The following is a 17482-nucleotide window of genomic DNA, read 5'->3' as shown; positions in this document are numbered from 1 at the left end:
CAAACTTTCCTAAGCTCAGCAACAGGAAAAGAGATCAAAGCTCTTGATTTTTGTTTCACTCTGGGACAAACTTTTGTCTGTGTTTGTGATAGAATATCTATTTGTACATGTTACACTTGGCTGTTTTCTCTGAGTCTGCAAGACTTAAATACCAAAATTCATCTTTGAAGCTAGCTGTAATCAAAGTATTTGCTGCAGTAAGCTCCTCTCAATTTCTCTAAAATGTCTTAATTAAATTTTGCATACTGAACATCCCAGCTTATGTTCCAAGAAGGAAATTCTTCAGCAGTTGTGCTCTCAATAGTGTCAAGAAAGAAGATATTTATCAAAATGTTCAGTGAACTGCAGGCAAATGAATGGCCAAAACTTCAGAAATTAACATTTGGGAGCAAACATCTGCATTTCCTTCTTCCCTCAGCTCTTGTGTAAGAGGAATTTTATGTGGGTCTAGTTGCAGTGTGTCCATTACTGGATCAGACTTTTTCTTCCTAATTCAATTCACTTTCCTAATCTCTCCTTTTCCACCACAGCTGAAAGGAGTGAAACATGGCTTTGCCCACGAAATACCCCAGGTACATAAAGGCCACCAGTGGCATCTTCAGTCTCTGAGGGCTGGGCTTTTTTACCCTGAAAGTACATAGAACAACAGCTGCCACTTGTGGCAATCAAAGCCCAGCCCAAAAAATTACTAATATTCCCTTCTAAGGCTGTGGACAATGTGCAAACACCATCAGGCCTTTACCAGTGTTGCTTCAACAGAAAGAAATTCACAATTTAAACAGCTGGTGGGCTCTAGACTTCCTAAAAAAAAAATTCCTTTGGCTGTAGGAAGGGAGGAAGCACAGCTAGAAGTCTGAAGAATTTGGCTCAATAAGGTCTACATCAAACAAATGGAGGCTGTGATCTCTTTGCTGCTGTGTGGGCAAAGGAGGCAGGAACAGCTGGAGGAAAGAGGAGCTGCCCCAAGGTTTCCTGATGCACTCTCTCCTCTGTTTTAGCACAACCACCATCAGATTTAAGCTTCCTCTGTGATCAGACAGGTGGGGGCACTCTGGGAGATTGCCTGTATGATTTACATTGGTCTTGTGCTTTGCAGGACTGCTCAGGGTGCATTGCTATATCCACGGGAAAGGATAATATTTTGTCTCCTGACTCTTGCTGTGTGGGCCTCGATTACTGAGACATTTTGTGTGGTCTTTGACAGGATAAATTACCTCAAGAGAGACATTGTTAGGATCAGGCCTCTGCACTGGTTTTAAGTTCAGATGTACATCTGTAAGAGTAGAATTTTTACTTCATAGCCTCTCTTTTCACTAGCAGATAATTTTAGTGCAGATATCAAAAGTCATTATTATATTAAATTTTGACTCCAATGGCAAAAGTTGAAGTTGAATGGGAACAAGCATGTCTACATTCTAGAACTACTGCAATAACCAGGACTACCTTGTGAGCCCCTAGCTGGTACTTACAGGCAGTTTTCTGCACCATTTTGGCAGCTATGTACAATTAGTACGAATGCAGGAAAATGAAAAGAAAAGCAAAGATGAATTTTAAGAAAACATGGGAAGGGGAAAAAAAGGACAGTCATTACAGAAGTGTTCTCAAAAAGTGCAAGTAAAATAAAGCAAGAGGACCAACAGAAAGGGACAATCATTATGCAAATGAACCTTTCAAAAAGGAAGCATGAATGGGAAATAGGAAACACACTCTCCTCACCCTTGCTTGCTGCCCTGCAGGCTGCTACACACAGACACACTTGGCTTATCTGCCCAGAAAACCTTGGCAAACAGAATCCCGTGTTTGGGTAAGGGCTGTAGCTATTACCACTGCCTGCCCCTCCCTTTCCTTAGCTTTAATTGATTAACAAATTAGCATGGTTTGTAAGTGTGGCCTTGGCTCAACAATTCATGTGCCTGGGTGAAACCCTGTGGGCACAGAGACTTTTGTCACAGGAACTTAAAACAGGTTTTGCAGCACCAACACAACATTTTACTTCTAATTCTCTGGCATGAAGTACTTCCCCACCACTACTCTAAAAGGCACATTTCTGTTCTCTTCCTAGTGTATTTGGGAAAACGTTTTCTCCCTCACATGAACAGTCCCAGCTATCTCTGTATTACATCCTAACTGGAAGATTAAAATTTAAGTACCACTGGCAGATGAGTGAGGCCAAGGAAAGACTGTCTGGGAGCTGGGGCAGTATGGAGGCAACAAACCAGAGCAATTTTGTAATTTTACAGGGTAGCTGATGCAATGCTATTTGTTTACACAAAGGAAAATTCAGTGCAGATGACAAAATTCTAGTATTTTATCCAGACTGTACTGATTCACAGCATCACACCAGCAGTTACCTGAAGTATCACCTCACTAACATGGCAAGTTCTGCTGTGCTGAGAGATCTTTGTTTTTACACTCTTGGGTTGTACCATTAGGGTGTGGGTCACACAGTGAAATGACAAAACTTAATGCTGTGAAAGTGAATAGAGCCTTCTTCCCCTTCCTGTCCCTCTTTCACTGCTTGTTCTAGCACTGGTGCTTAAAAACTGACAAAACTCCAATTTAGAGCTAAAGTAGCTCACTAAAGCATCATAGTGGACTAGCAAAATGCCTCAGCTGTCAGTAAAATTCCAGCTTGAGGCCAAAATTCTTCACTTTCCACTTTTGATTTGAATAGTCATTCAGGTTATTTGCATTTAAATGTGCTTTTCTGGCTCCTTCCTTTCCTGCAAGCCTCTGCAGTGATGTCACAGCTTCATGCTTATGATATTGTAATTACATTTCTATAGAAACCTCCTGTAGTGACATGGCTTCTGACTTTGTGTTTTGATGATCAAGGAGACATCCAGGATATTTGGAACAGATTCATTATCAAATGCAACAGATTAAATACTTTAATATCATGGTTTAAGGAAGACTGAGCAAATTAAGTGTTTGTGAAAATGGAATTTGTGTGAGTGTCAGCTAAACCCAGAATTGCTGGGTATCCTTGACATCAGCAGCAATCTGCAGAGCAGATACCCTATAGAAACTGAGTAGGAAATGGATGTTGTGGACCTCCAGGAATACCCAGCATAATTCCACAAACAATTACCTCTGGGGTCAAAGATTCCAGTTCTTAGAGGACAGGTGTCAAAATGAACAAGGTTATTTCTGATACATATTTGCTGTGCAGGGAAAATGCTAAAGCTAAAGGTGGGATCAGTGCTGGCATTGCAACTCACAACTGAGTCATTTGTGCCAATGATTTGGAAATGGATCTCTGAGCTGGAGCAGGGAATGAAATATAAGAATATGCACTTTTAGCATACAGCACATGGGTCCTTCCTCTTGAAGCCCACATTTTGAGCTAATGTTTCAAAAAGAATAAATGTATGTCAATCAACTTAATAAAGCTGTTATTCAATTATTTTTCTGCCTCTTCATTTACAGACAGGGAAACAATTGAAGAGTCTGATTTGCACATTTGAATCTAATAATTAATTCTGTCTCTACCAGGACATCAGACTGCAACGTGCCATACCTCATTAATGCCTGGGGTAATCGTAGGTGCAGCAATAAAAACAACAAAAGGAGCAAACTCTGCAGTTCTCAGGACCTTCAATGCCTAGGGGAAAAAAAAATCAGATACTTTAGAGGAAATCTCCAACAATCAATGTGAAGTAAGTTTAGTCACAAAAGCAAAAGACACAAATTCATGATCTACCAATGCTGGATTTGTTTTAACTGAATTGGAGTCAAGACCTTAGTAACACAGACACCTATTTATATTTTTCGTGGTCCAAACATGTATTTCTCCTTAATCAAAGTGAGTTTTTGAGACAGTAAAAGCTTTTTCAGCTTTCAGTAAAAGCATTTTCAGAGTGCCCCATACAGTCTCAAAGAGTCTGGATTTCTGTTTACATTTAAACTGACTGATGAAATGCCATGCAAAAAAATTCAGTTATGCCGTAGATAGGGAAAAGAACCAACTTTGTTTTAGAATATTGATTAGAGTATAAATAGTGTTATTATAAAATTATTATTGGAAAAAAAAAGAAAATGTGATGCGAGAAGTTTGAAGTGTTTAAAAATTGAGCACAGCACTAAATGCAATAAATACAGCTCCAATCTCCTGAGCCAAATCTGTGCAAAACAGAAGAGCTCTCATTAAAGAGTTGCCTTAATGAACTGAGTGACAGAGAGCTGCCATATGTGACACTGTCACAGACCTGGGCTGGACTGAAGTGCAGGACAGTGGGTTAAACACCTCAGCTGAACTCAGAGGGATGCACAAGTTAAAGTCAGACTGCTAAAGGTCACTCTGGGTTTGCTCTTTCTATTTCCTGTCTTCTCCACAGCTTTTTCTTTTTAAAGAAGCCAACAAAAAATCCCCATATTCCACCCTTTATTTGAGCTGAAAGATTTTCTCCCTGCTGCCACCAACAGGAATCATCTCTGCCAGCCTGCTCCAAAAAAAAGGCAAACCCCATAAGTGAAATGCAAGAAAATCCATAGGAGTGCCCAAGGGAGAACAGGCAAGGGGTGTAAGACAACCAGGAATAAATCCACAAACAGGTTGGCTCAGTGAGCTGAGATGGATGAATGAGGAAGCTGGTTAGCAAAGTGGCTTGCTGGAAATGAGCTGGAGGAAATGAGCTGCAAAGGCAGCTGTTACCAAATATAAATATATTCTAACAAAGATTAAAATCTCTTCTGAGAATTGTACAGGACTTGAATAATTCAGGTTGAAAAAGTTTATCAAGAGGGTTTGCTGTTAACAGCTGCTCCATTTGAACTAATTATAAATGCTGCTCTCCCTGAATGCTGTTAAATGTGGGATTTTGTTTTTAAGAACACCACCACACCATCATACTCTGAATTCTCTTAAATAATTTAGTCAGGTATTTTATTTCTGTTGTGAAATTCTTAGAAAAATTTGAACTTCCTCAATCCATTCACAAAGAAGAACAAAGTCAGCAAATTTAAGTAGATAACACTGGTCACAATTTTGTCCTTCCTCCCACTTCCTTCCACCTGTTAGAATAATATGAACATCACAATTGTCTACATTCATGTTGTTTCACTTAACAAAATATATAAACAGATCCCTGTGAATTGAAAGTAATGACTACACAGATGTTTCAAAGGAAATGTATCAGAATTTTCCACAGATTTTCTACAATGAATAAATAAACTATTAGTGTTTCTTGAGAGCCTGATTTTTCTTTCTCCTCTGTGTTCTTCTAACCATATGATTACCAGAATTCCACAGACTGATATCCTGGAGGTTCAATGACTTCTGTTTCACATCACTTTATGCACCACTTACCTAGTGTGCAATCAATAAAAACATTTCAATGAAACAAGGTTGAAGGATTTGTGATGAGTCCCATTTTTATACACTTCTAATTAGTTACCTGAGGTTCTACATCAAGTATTGCAATTAGTCCCTGCTCATGGATCTTTCGTATTGTTTCCAGTTTTGTCCCATACATTGCATCCTCATGGCTGCCATATTCCAAATATTCATTGTTTGATATATCCTGCATCATTTGGTCATGTGATACAAAGTAGTAATTTTTGCCATTTTCTTCATCTTTCTTTGGAGGTCTGGTTGTGTCTGAAAATACAAAAAATTTTAGTGAAGAAGCAATATTAAGGTTATATGTGGCTTCTTTTTTCTGTTTGTTCATCAATACTCAATGACCTGTCAGATCACAAAGAGCAATGAAGGATGAGGCAGTCAGAATGACAGGCACTGAGAAAAGCAGGAGTTTGGGGACATGTGGTGGGAAAAGCAGCAGTAGAGTCCCTAGGGTCTACTGAACCTAAGATGCTCATATTTCTCCTAAATCCTCTTCTGTACTAAAACATTTCTGCCTTTTTTTTTTTTAATTTATGTTTTTTGAGGTTCTTACAAGTATGAAAAGGTAGTTCTGAAAAGCAGCTTAAAAACCTGATTACCTGTGGTCAAGAGAGGTGAAAGCTACTTAGGAATAATATACTTTTTTGAATATTGCTTCTACAGACTTATGTGATAAGAGAAGTACAGCCTACTAATCTTTAGAATTTACTGCCATTGTGTGTGACCTGATATCTTTGATCAGGTTTTCAGTATGCAGGTAATTTCTTCATTTCTTCCAAACTCCTCACCCAATTTAAGGCCCATCTCAAAAGCTACCTACTACACCATGGTTTTGTGAAGGAGTGCAGAAAATGCATCTTTTTAGTTTTATAAAACCAGTGAAACAATTTCAGTGCTTCCACAGAGCAGGAACCTAATGCAGGCAAGCTAAGGCATGCTCACCATGGTACAGGTGAGTCCATTTTAAAAGCACCTGCAGATAAAATCACTAGTTTCTGTGAAGAAAATTAAATTAGTGTCACTTGTGAGTCATGTATGACATTTCTGAGGTCAGTCTGAAATGGAGTGGACAGGTAGGGGCTGGATGCTCTTGTTTTGGTGTGCTCAGCTTGAGGAAAAAGGATGCATCTCCAAGGGACCATATAATGGGATCTGCAGTTCCTGCAGGGTATTGATAGAGATTGTCATGAAGGGAAAACACCTCTGTGCTCTTCATAACAACCCACTGGCAAGCAGTGAAATTAATTGTGTTTTCTTTTACTTAGTGTCACCTCTGGAAACTTGAAACTTTTAGTGCAATACCAGTCCTTAAGACTTGGCTGTGTGAAGTAATTAAAACACTACAGTTCCCCTCTATAGCCAGCTCATATTTCCTCTCATGGGAATTATACACAGTTAAAAATGAAGAAGCTTTTATCCTTCATTCTAAATTAACACACATTTGGGGTAGAGAAAAGTATGTCTAACAAGAAGTTTTGTGAATAATAAGGAACATTTGATACAAAAGTGGTGTTACTTTCTAATGTCCCCTTTGAAAAAGCAAAGGAAACACACCCAGTCCTACACAGCTCCCACCTTCAAGGCAGGATTTGTCTCAGCTGAGCTGAGCACAGGCAGTAGAACAAGGGGGATGCTGTCAAGGAGGACACAAACAACTCTGGAGCACACTGAGCCCTGCTACTTACGAGGAATGGGGTAAGCAAATCTGTCCGGATGTTTTGTGATGAGCGTGTTTTTTATGTGCCTTCTTCCGACCCCGTGGGCACCTGAGCCAACACAAAAAAATCATTTAGAGATATTCCACCAGAAGGGCTTCAAAGCTGTGATGCTCATGTTCAGAAAAATAACTGAAAATTACCTAGTAGGACTAGTGTTTTCCTTTTGAATGCTGGCAGCTTTACTACTTCTTCATATGTGACGAGATCTAATTGATCAAACACTAAAACACAAAAGAAAGCCCCAAAGGATAAGAAAAAAAGGCATATGAATGGTGACAACTAATTCTGCTACAAATTATAGTTTTAGCAAGATTTAGATTTATAATACAAAGTAACATGTTATGGAAAATAAAACCATTCATTCCTTATGCAATTTTAACAAGAGTGTTCATTTAAGAAACTGTTAAGAGCAGTAACAAAGCTACCGAGATGCTCAGCAAAGTTTGCATGTCCTTTCATGCAGTGTTCAGCAGACCACAAAAATCAGCTAGAACAGCATGCCATTCACATTTGCATTCCTAAGAAATAGCAATACTAAAGAAAAATTTGTGGACAGTGACTGACATGAATACAATATGAGAACATCTATTTACACTGAAGATAAGGATACTTCCATAATAATGTTTTAACAAGATCTATGAGAAATACACAGTGTTAATACTTCGTGGTATTTATTCTTTCAAACCACACCACTTACTTGTAATTAGAGTTCTCTTTAATCACACGTGCTAATTAAACTGACATGCTTTTAAAACTTGTGACAGAATGAAGAATTCTAATGAAAAGTGATGGCATTACAGAAAAGAACCTCCACCATATTTAGGGAAAAATTGTAAAAGTATTATTTCAGATATCATTTCAACTGCAGTTGAAATTGGATGAATTCCATCATGCCTATCAATCTGTTGTCAATTGCCAGGGAATATAGAGATTGCCAAATGAAGTTTTGTTCATTAATAACAGCTTATTCCTCCTGTGCCCAGTAACACATCATCTCTGGTAACTCCTGCTGAATTCCAATGACAGAAGCAGGCAGGAGGCAGTTATTTGTATTTGTAAAGACTGCAGCAACCAGCAATTGTGGAGCAGAATAATGAACAAGAGTTTTCAGTTCTGTATTTCTGACGCTATGAAAAGGACGCAGGAGAGACTCCATCCAAACTATGGAATCTCTCTCTGAGTGTTTCCAAGTCTTAAGTGGTGTATCCACCTCAGCTATATCCAATCCATCTTTTAGGATGAGTGTGGGTATCAGTTTTTCAGTCTTTTTACCTGAGTAAGCCCAATGGCTTCAATTTGGTGAAACTACAAATCAGCCAATTGACACACTCAACTCTTTAAGGCCTTGAAAAGATACAGATATGAAAACGTCCTAGCCCATTTGAAGCATTTTGAATTTCATCCTGAAGAAGAATCTCTTTCAACCTTTCCCCAAATACTACAAGCAAAAATTTAGTTGTATTTTTTTTCTATTCCACAATGGAATTCTTACTCTTGTCCTTTTTGCAACTTCACATTATTTAAACAAATCAATAATTCATTTCATAATAATGATCTACAACACACTAAACAGCTTTACCATGCTAACCAACTAAGCTTGCAGGTGTCTTTTTCCATTGAAAAATAATAATTAAAAAGAAATCAATCCTTTATTTTCTTCTTGAACAAAACCACGTCATGTTAGATACAAACAACAGGAACAAACACCAGAAATGACACATATTAATGCCTTCATCACAAAGTAGTGGCATGGAGAAGATGTGTCTCAGTCTACATGGATTTAATTAATGATTGTGGGGTTCTCAAATGCAAAAGAAAAATGATTAATTCCTTAATATACAAAGATAGGAGGAATACAGGGCACACTTAAAGACTGAACTTCAATGCTTCTGTGTTACTAGCTGATAAAAGAAAAGGAGTTCTTGAAAGGAAACAGCAAGAAGCAAATAAAGAGGCATTGTCACTTGACAGGTTACTTACATGCACAGAGGCCATTGGGAGTAAGACAGCATGAAAAATGTACAGGGGTCATTGAGATATGGCTTGTAATATATTAGTAAAATAAAAAGTATATGCACAAAATAAACTTTACCATGCAGTAGTCTAAACACAAGGCAAATAAATCACATTAAGAAATGATAAACATATTTTATAAAAGCTTGGCAATTTTCTACATTATGCATAATATGGAGCATAGTTCTGGTATGTTCTGCTCTTTTCTGAAGCCCTGCAGTAACTTTTCAGCAAAATAAATGAAAAATGTATCTGGATATCACTGTAGCATATCTCTAGAGCATTTATAAAAATGTCAGTGAATCTAATAATGGAAAAGATATTTCATTTTTTTCTGTGGGCTTTGGTTTAAAACTGACTTTATACTGATAAAACATGATCGTGAAATTGTCTAATACTCTAATATGAAGCATGGAGGAAAGAACAACAGGATTACATTTTTCTTGCAAAGGAGAATGTATTTGCTTCTGATTCAAAAAAGTAACTGAAATAATCTCTTGTTTACTTCATGAACTACATCTGGTTTGCAGAATAATCTCATTCCTACTTCCAGTAATATCCCAATATGCCACACCAGCCCTTAAATCATCAGCTGGCCACACAAATCTGAGTTGACTGTGAATTATTTTACTGGGTCATTTCTCAGCACCCCAGTTCAGTCTCACCCCTAAGAGAAAAATAACATACAAGTCCAGTTAGATTACACACTGCTGATCAATTGATTTAGTTTTATACCTGGATAAAAGATAAATAAATTCTATTTTCCTGTAAGAGCAACATTTTGACAATGATTACACTTGTTTTGGATCCAGCAGAAGAAAAGATCTGTTTTTTATTCTGAAACAGAAGCACTGCAAGGTTGCAGGGGCCAGTGCTGCCACATTTCTGACCAACAATCCTGGATGTGACAGAGCACTTCAGAGAATTCAGTGCCACCTCAGGTAAACCTGAACTCACATGAGCACCAAAGCAATTCATAATATTCATACTGAATATCCTATACTTGGTGCCATTCCCTGGAATATTACTGATATCACCCTCAGTACCTCAGGGACACTAAGATCAATAACACTTCTACAAGAAATCTTGATTTCAATCTGTGCTTACATTAACTTTTTGACTTAAGGGGAAGATGTATTCTAAAGGGAACAGTTTCTTTTATGGTCATTATCATAATTTTTACCTAATTCCTGGCAAACACCTGCTCTGATTTAAAGCAAATAAAGATATAACACTGCTGGTGAAGGCAGGTGAACTGTGTGAATCAAAGTGCCATCAGCCTACTCTGAAATGTGCCCCTATGCCAAGACTACAAAGTCTAAATTCTTTTCAGGAATTTACCTGATAGAGAATCCCTGAGCCAGTTCTGCTCCTACAGTTCTGCCTGCTCCTCCTCCTTCCCTGGCTGTCCTGCCTTTAGCTCACTCCCTTGTAGCAGGCCCTGCTTACTCAGAAGACATTTTTAGTTCTGTATTTGCACTGAGAGATGCATTAAGAAATGTATCTGCCCTAAAGAAAAAAATCCATGGTTTTTTTGGGTTGTTCTTGATCCAGTTCACAGCATGGCCACAAGTGAAGGGAGGAGCAAGGCTGTGGGAATGTGTGCTGGGAGCAGATGATACTGGTATTGTGAAAGGCTTTGGCTCATAAAATCCAGTTTACTCTCAACAGCTTTTGTTGAAATCATTAAAATGTGGTTGAGTGCTACTGCAATGAGGTGGAAACATTAGAACAAGCACGGTGTTACAGCAGCAAAGGGAAAGAATCAACTTAAAGCTTTCAATCTCTGTTTGTGAGAGCTGTCAGGGTAACAAACAGTTTTATGTTCACCTGTGAACATTTTAAATGCAACAGTGAATTTAAAGAGTATAAACAACAATTACTGTCTTAGAATTTAGGCTTTCTTAGAATTTACTTTCAAGTTACTTTTAAGGAAACACATATTCTGTAATAGTGACACATTATGAGCTCTGATCCTGCACACACTGTGCATGTAAAGAGAAATACCTGAAAGTATGGATTTATATTGTTTAATTACTGTGTTCAATGCAACTGAAAAAAAAAAAACAAACCCAGAAATTAATGTAATATAGAATACTTTCATTACACTGCTTGGACAGGTATCTGTTCTGATTCTAATAAAAATCTCTGCAAGTCTCTCAGGAGACCACAGCAACATAAGCATCACAGAATGTGCTACCAAAGCAGGAGCAACAGAAAGGTGTTGAAAAGCAGTTTCAGCACATTAAGTATTTTATATTAAAAGAATAAAAGAAGCAAATTCGGCTCAAAAATGACAGGGTCTGTCTTCTTTACTACTAAAACTAATGACTTTTGCTTGACAAGGACCTCTTACTCTATACTTCTAAAATTTTCTATAACAACTCATTTTTTCAGCACTCTAAACAGAAGCCCCAACTCAGGATTCAGGCAGAAATCACTGCAAGGAGGATAAACCTCCACAGCTGGTTCTGTTTGGTAACTGTAAATAACACACTGACTATGCAATGGCTCTTACTCCACTTCCAGCTGTACCACTCCAACAAAAATGCTCTTTCATGATGTTTCCACATATGTAATCTGTAACTATAAATACATATTAACAAGGATGCTACAGAACAGTCTGTTGCAGAGCACAGTACAGTTATATAGGTTGCAAAAATCATATCCTGTTTGCTTCTAATGCTGCTTTAAGCATAAACCCCAAACAATCTAAGCCTCTAGCAGGATATACCATGATGCACTGCTTTTGTGGCAGCTTGCCTCTCACTGACTAAGCTCCATGCTTAAATAGCAATGAACAAGCAGAGTAACATTGGCATAATTAGAATTTTACTTATATTTTCCTAAGTAACTCATTAGGTTTATGTAATACTGCCAGCTGAACAATTAATGGTGAGGCTTAAACTGCAAAAAATTTAACCTGTTACAGATACCTGCATTCTCTGTTCATACCTGCATTGTGCTTTGCCAAATATTTGTCTTTGTACTGCTTTTTTTTCTTTCCAAACCAAGTACAGCTGGCCTGTTGCTCCTGTTTGGTCTTCTCCATGGCAATACAAGCAACTCGCCTGACATAAGGAGGAGAAAAAACATTTTCTGTTGTAATCAAAGATCTTTAAAAGCTGCACAGAATGAATTACAAAAGCAAGACTTTTATATAGAACATGAGTACAGTAAAACTTTTAAAAACATTTTTTTATGACTTCAAAGAACATATATACAGGGAAATATTTTCTTAGAGGTAGATGATGGAAGCTGACAGATGAAGTGAGCATGGGAGGAAGGGCAGGTGCTGGAAAATATTCAGACCACTCTGTAGCAGATCAGAAGAGAAGAGCACAAGATCTGGAACACTGTGGTCTAAATTACTGCAGAGCAAGTGGTGCTGTGCTGGGGGACTCTTTGGAAGTTCACCTCTAGGGTGAAGCACACCAAGGGACCCTGCTGCAATGTGGATTGTGCCTCCCTCACATCAGGGCTGGCACAGAGCTCAGGAGATGGAACTTTATAAAGGTCTTGTCTGCCCCTGTCTCTCTTCTGCCAAAATCTCCCTTAGCCAGCACAAGAGCAGTGCACAACTGCAGCTCTTTTACATAACAACTCCTGAATGAAGTATTTTGTGCTAAATTATCTAAACTTTACTGAGTTATGGCCACACCTTCTAAGTCCAGGACTCACTTGCCACAATTTGTGCTGATACATTTAAATTTTTTTCAAAACAGCTCCTGCAAGAGGTTGTTAAAGGCTCTGCATTGTTCAGTGCCACTGCTGTTCATTGAACCTGCTACTGGCACTGTGAGCTTGTTCTGCTTTTTGACATTCATATGAAAAATGAAAAGAAAAGAAAATCCTAAAACTCCCTCAATGACCTTTTTGCTTGACAACTTGCTGAAACCCTATTCCTGCAGCACTTGCATGTAAACAGTACTAATGAAACCCCTGATTAGAAGCTGAAAGAGAAATTGATTTGACCCTCTTATATAAACAATTTGCATGTAGCAATCTTCAATCCTAGTTTCCTACAGTATACTAGAAAGCACAATCTTTATTAACACAGGAATTAATTTTTTTAATGTAATCACACATATGAAATTGCAGGTAACTCTTACTGCTATGCATACATGAGAAAAAATTAATACCACCCAAACTGAGTCAATATATAGACTTAGAGAAAAAAAAAAGGAAGAAAAAGGTAAAATAATTCAATGGCTAGCTATACAACAATGAAAAGTATGACAGATAGAAATAAAATCAAAACCAACTTTCATTTTTATAGAAAACTTAAGTCATACCATTCCTGAAGCTCAGGAGAAGGAATAAGACCTGCAGTACCATTTTTGGAGTTCTCAAGTTTACCCTGCCACCAGTTATGATCATCTTTGCTAATGATTTGGATAATATCACCAACTCGGAATCTGATGCCAGCTTCTTTGCAAGGAATGAGGTCATCCTTTGCTGGATCATATTCAAATTGTGCTCTTACATAGATCTAGAAAGAAAAAGAGTTTATAAGAGACACTGCAGTATCATCGCTGCCATTCAGAGTAACAGGTGAAAATCTGATCTGTGAATGCAGCTACACATATCGGTTGCAACAAGCAAAGAAAGAAACAAAAGAGGAAGGTGCCAAAGCATAAGTGATAGTTGAAAATGAAAATGCCCCCTCCAGCAATGATGGAGACATATGATGCTATTTCAAAAGCTCTTATTTTCTACATTCTACAGAACCTGAACAGCAAAAATGTTATAAACTCATGGAGTCCCTCAAACATTTATTAACTATCACAAATCATGCCAGAACACAAGCCAGCACCTTACAACTCAATCTGTAATGCATTTTCCAACTGAAGTCCCATGGTATGTTTTAAAAATTTCTGTGACAGGAAATTTTACTGGACACTATAAAGGACTTTGGCTTTATTAGTGATCTTTAAAATGAGAAGTTTTAAGATTTAAGACATTAAAAAAAAACTTTTTTAGGAAGTCCTATCACAGAATTACTCAGGAGGAATGTGGAAATTCTCTGTATGGGTTTTCAGTAAAAGTCTGCTCCTGTGTAAATAAAACTCATGATTTGAGCAAGTTATTCTCTAAAGAATAGGAAGAGAAGGAATTCAGCCTCTGACTTCACAACTTAAAATATTATACCAATCCTTTCCTTGTGTGTTACTGAGGTCTCAACCCTTGAAAATAAAAATAGGAGTGACACCCAGTTTTGGTTGCTAACTGGAGCCCTGATGCACCCAAGGATCTTAAAATCATAATGGAGTGTCATGCCCTAGATGGATAAATTTCTACAGTTCATGAACTTCCAACATCACCCTGCAGCATCTCAGCCAGCCTTGTATACACATACTGCTGGTTTCTTACTAAAAATGGACTAGAGTTAAAAATCCCCAACAATTACATTGCAAAGTAATATCCTTAGAAACTGTAACAATCACTTTTCAACTCTGCTCAAATTCTGCTCCAGTAATAGCTGTAACTGTGCAGTGTTAGCACTATTCATGGCACTTAAAAAGTAACCCAATCTGCACCTCAACACATGAATAAATTAACTTAAAATGGCTAATCACTTCTATCTTGTATCTGATGTATTTTATTGGTTTGCAGTGAGAGCATCAGATGACAAGACCAATAGAGAACTCAACTTTTAATACATTAAATCTGACCCTTGTTCTGCTGAATATTAAGTTTAAAAAAGCAACCCAATTTATTTTAATTACTTGAGAAACAGGATATTTTGAAACCAATTATGTTTATTTAGCATTTGTTTTCCATGAAATAATCAATATTGAGCCAATCCCTTATTTTGCCTGAAGCTTATTCATACAGGTCTAAAAACATCAGCAGTATTTTTACTATCTAGAAACTTCCCTGCTGTTCAAGTCCCTGCTCCAGTTTGAGCCATTATTCACCATATACTGGCAGCTCATGGAACACTACAAACTTCCTTACACATAGAAATTTATCTATTAGCCAAGCTCTCACTGTTTTCAAGGATGACAAGAAAAACATGCTGGTTCAATGGGAGAAATCAGGTAAAAATTGAAAAAATAATGTAATTCTAAATGGTGTGAGTAACAGAAACACCATTATTTTGATATTGTCTTGAGCAAAGTTTCTTCTTTTGGGGAAAAAAAACCCTATGAAGAGCAAATAAAAACCTAATATAATGTCTGGAAGGTGTTTCATGGAGCCTCTCCAGGTTTACATTCAGGCAGCTTCAGCAGAAAATGGAAAGCTGAAAAAACCATAGAGAGCTTTAAAAATGGGAAGTGAAGTATGAGCAAACCATTCTTGTAATAGAAGTTCCAGCCAACTCAACCAGACAGCAGTGTAAAAAGATTCTCAGAGACAAGAGTTACTGTAGCTGATTGACTTCTTGAATGGAATTGCAAGAGCTATTATAAAAACTCCTGGCAGAGAAGGAGGCTGAGTACACAGTTAAAAAGTCAGAGGTAGATTCTGGAAAGACTACAAATAACTGGAGCAGTTACTGGAGGTGAATCACAAATCACTTGATGGTATGTGTTCATTTGGAGGCTGCAGAAAAAACAAAAAAATTCTTAAAATTGCAAAAAGAAAGGGAATCCTCTGAGGAGCCCCATGTGCTTTCTTGGAATTTTCTGGAGAGGGAAGATCTTTGGTCTGTGCTGATTTGCACAACCACCAGGTCAAGATACCAAAGTTAAGGGAGGTGATTGAAAATGGGACTAAGGACTGAAATTTTAAGAGACCATCTTCAGATTTATCAAGCCTTAACAGAAACTATCCTTAATGTTTTTCTTTGAAAAACTTTGTTAATGTTAATAATTAGTTTCAGATAAACTCAAGCTTTATGATCTTTGTCAGCACAATATTTTAGAGTTTTAGACATTTGCCCTACTTGTCTCCATTCCAGCTAAAATAGAAATTTGAGCTTTCCTCTTAGATTAAAACCTGAACAGGTCACTGCACAACAGGAAGTCTATTAATGCATTCTAAACTAAATCAACATCTCCAGTTAAATTCTCAGTGATTTTGTAACTCTCACACATGTGGACACATGAAAAAAAAAAAGCTATTTTGAATTAGCTACAAACAAATGAGTTAAAAAGAAAAATTAAAAAATGGAATGAATTTTCCAAGCTTAAATGTTTTAGTCCAGCACATACAGAATATGAGTGGGGAAAAGGTAAGCAGGGATGTTTGCTAGCAGCTAAGTTTACAAAAATTCCCATGGAGGATATCTATTCACCTGTCGTCCTTTTGGTTGTGTTGTCGAAGGCAAGTCCTGCAGAATAAAGTCAACCCAGGAGAAGAAATTTTCATTTTACTTTTTAAGGGTACATAACACTGTTTGTTAGTGATTCATACTACATTACAGTAAAATGGTAAGTTAGACAAAAGTATAAAGCATTGACCCATGTTTAGAAATAACTTTTTTCTTAAAAGAAAAATCAAACCCAGGCTGTTTAGCAGCAAGCTGAAGAAAGCAGGTAAAAAGTTTAAGCAGATAGAGAATGTGCTTTTTAATAAATAATTCAGCATCTTCAACACAAAAGCACCACCAAGTGAAAGAGGCTCTTTATGTGAATGCCTTTTCCATTTAAGCATCAGGTTTTGCTTGTAAAAGAGAGGCTATTATAAATGTTAAAAAACCTATGATTAAAAATGTATAATGTGATCAGTTGTGCTGAGAATTAAGATTATAACTACTTTCAAGTTATAAATTGAATTTAATTTACAAGAATGTCCTAAATTTTTCATTCATGCAATTATTTTTCATTCTACTAATTAATAAGCACTTTACCTTGTGACAAATAATGTATACGTTGCAATTTTTATCAATAGTTAAAGAAATAGTTGGTTTTGGGTTTTTTTGATTTGTTTTTAGCTAGTCCCATGAACTCATGATATTGACAGCACTCACTGAAGAAACTTGTGTGTAGTTACTATGTTGGTCCAAACAACAACAAATGAGAAACAACACGAATTTTAACATCAATGTACTTTAGGAAGAACAGGAGATCGACAGCACCTTTCTACCTGAATACATACAAAACAGAAGTACTTTGTGTTAAAGATGTGATGGGAATAGCTTGGTTTGTAGTGCAGTTTAAAGCCACTTCCTTTTGCTTTCCATACCCAGGCAAGGCTCATGTTTCACACAGTATGTGCACGTACCACGACAGCAGAGAGCACACCAATTCCTTAACTCAGATAGCGGAAACCAGTACACGCTCCAGAGGGCTCTCAAACACAAAACTTAAAAAAAAAAAAGGATCTAAAATGTCTTGGGATACCAACTGCACAGTTACTCTCTTCCTTCAAACTCTGCTTCCAAAGTTCAAGATGGAAATAAAAGCTTCCTCTTTAAACCTCTGCTCAGTTTTGAGGAAAGTGCTGACAATGATTTAAG

At 37.3% G+C, this 17482-nt stretch overlaps 1 protein-coding gene across 11 annotated transcripts in view; it reads right to left on the bottom strand.

Annotated features, from left to right (window-relative positions):
* The window catches only part of CASK (calcium/calmodulin dependent serine protein kinase), a 188565-nt gene that overhangs the window by 5836 nt on the left and 165247 nt on the right, over window positions 1-17482 (bottom strand). For 5 of the 11 annotated variants that reach the window (XM_064407295.1, XM_064407301.1, XM_064407297.1 and 2 more), the window contains 7 exons: window positions 16319-16354; window positions 13371-13567; window positions 12031-12146; window positions 7203-7283; window positions 7030-7110; window positions 5397-5599; window positions 3521-3604 (listed from right to left, as the gene is read on the bottom strand). In XM_064407295.1, coding sequence (XP_064263365.1) covers window positions 3521-3604; window positions 5397-5599; window positions 7030-7110; window positions 7203-7283; window positions 12031-12146; window positions 13371-13567; window positions 16319-16354 — 798 coding nt within the window. The remainder of the gene's footprint in view (window positions 1-3520; window positions 3605-5396; window positions 5600-7029; window positions 7111-7202; window positions 7284-12030; window positions 12147-13370; window positions 13568-16318; window positions 16355-17482) is intronic. The other 6 variants (XM_064407296.1, XM_064407302.1, XM_064407299.1 and 3 more) reach the window with 3 other exon arrangements.

This window comes from Passer domesticus, chromosome 2 (genome assembly GCF_036417665.1).
Source record: "Passer domesticus isolate bPasDom1 chromosome 2, bPasDom1.hap1, whole genome shotgun sequence".
Lineage (NCBI taxonomy): Eukaryota > Metazoa > Chordata > Aves > Passeriformes > Passeridae > Passer > Passer domesticus.
The sequence above is the reverse complement of the archived record's forward strand: the minus strand, read 5'-3'. Positions and strand labels throughout refer to the sequence as shown.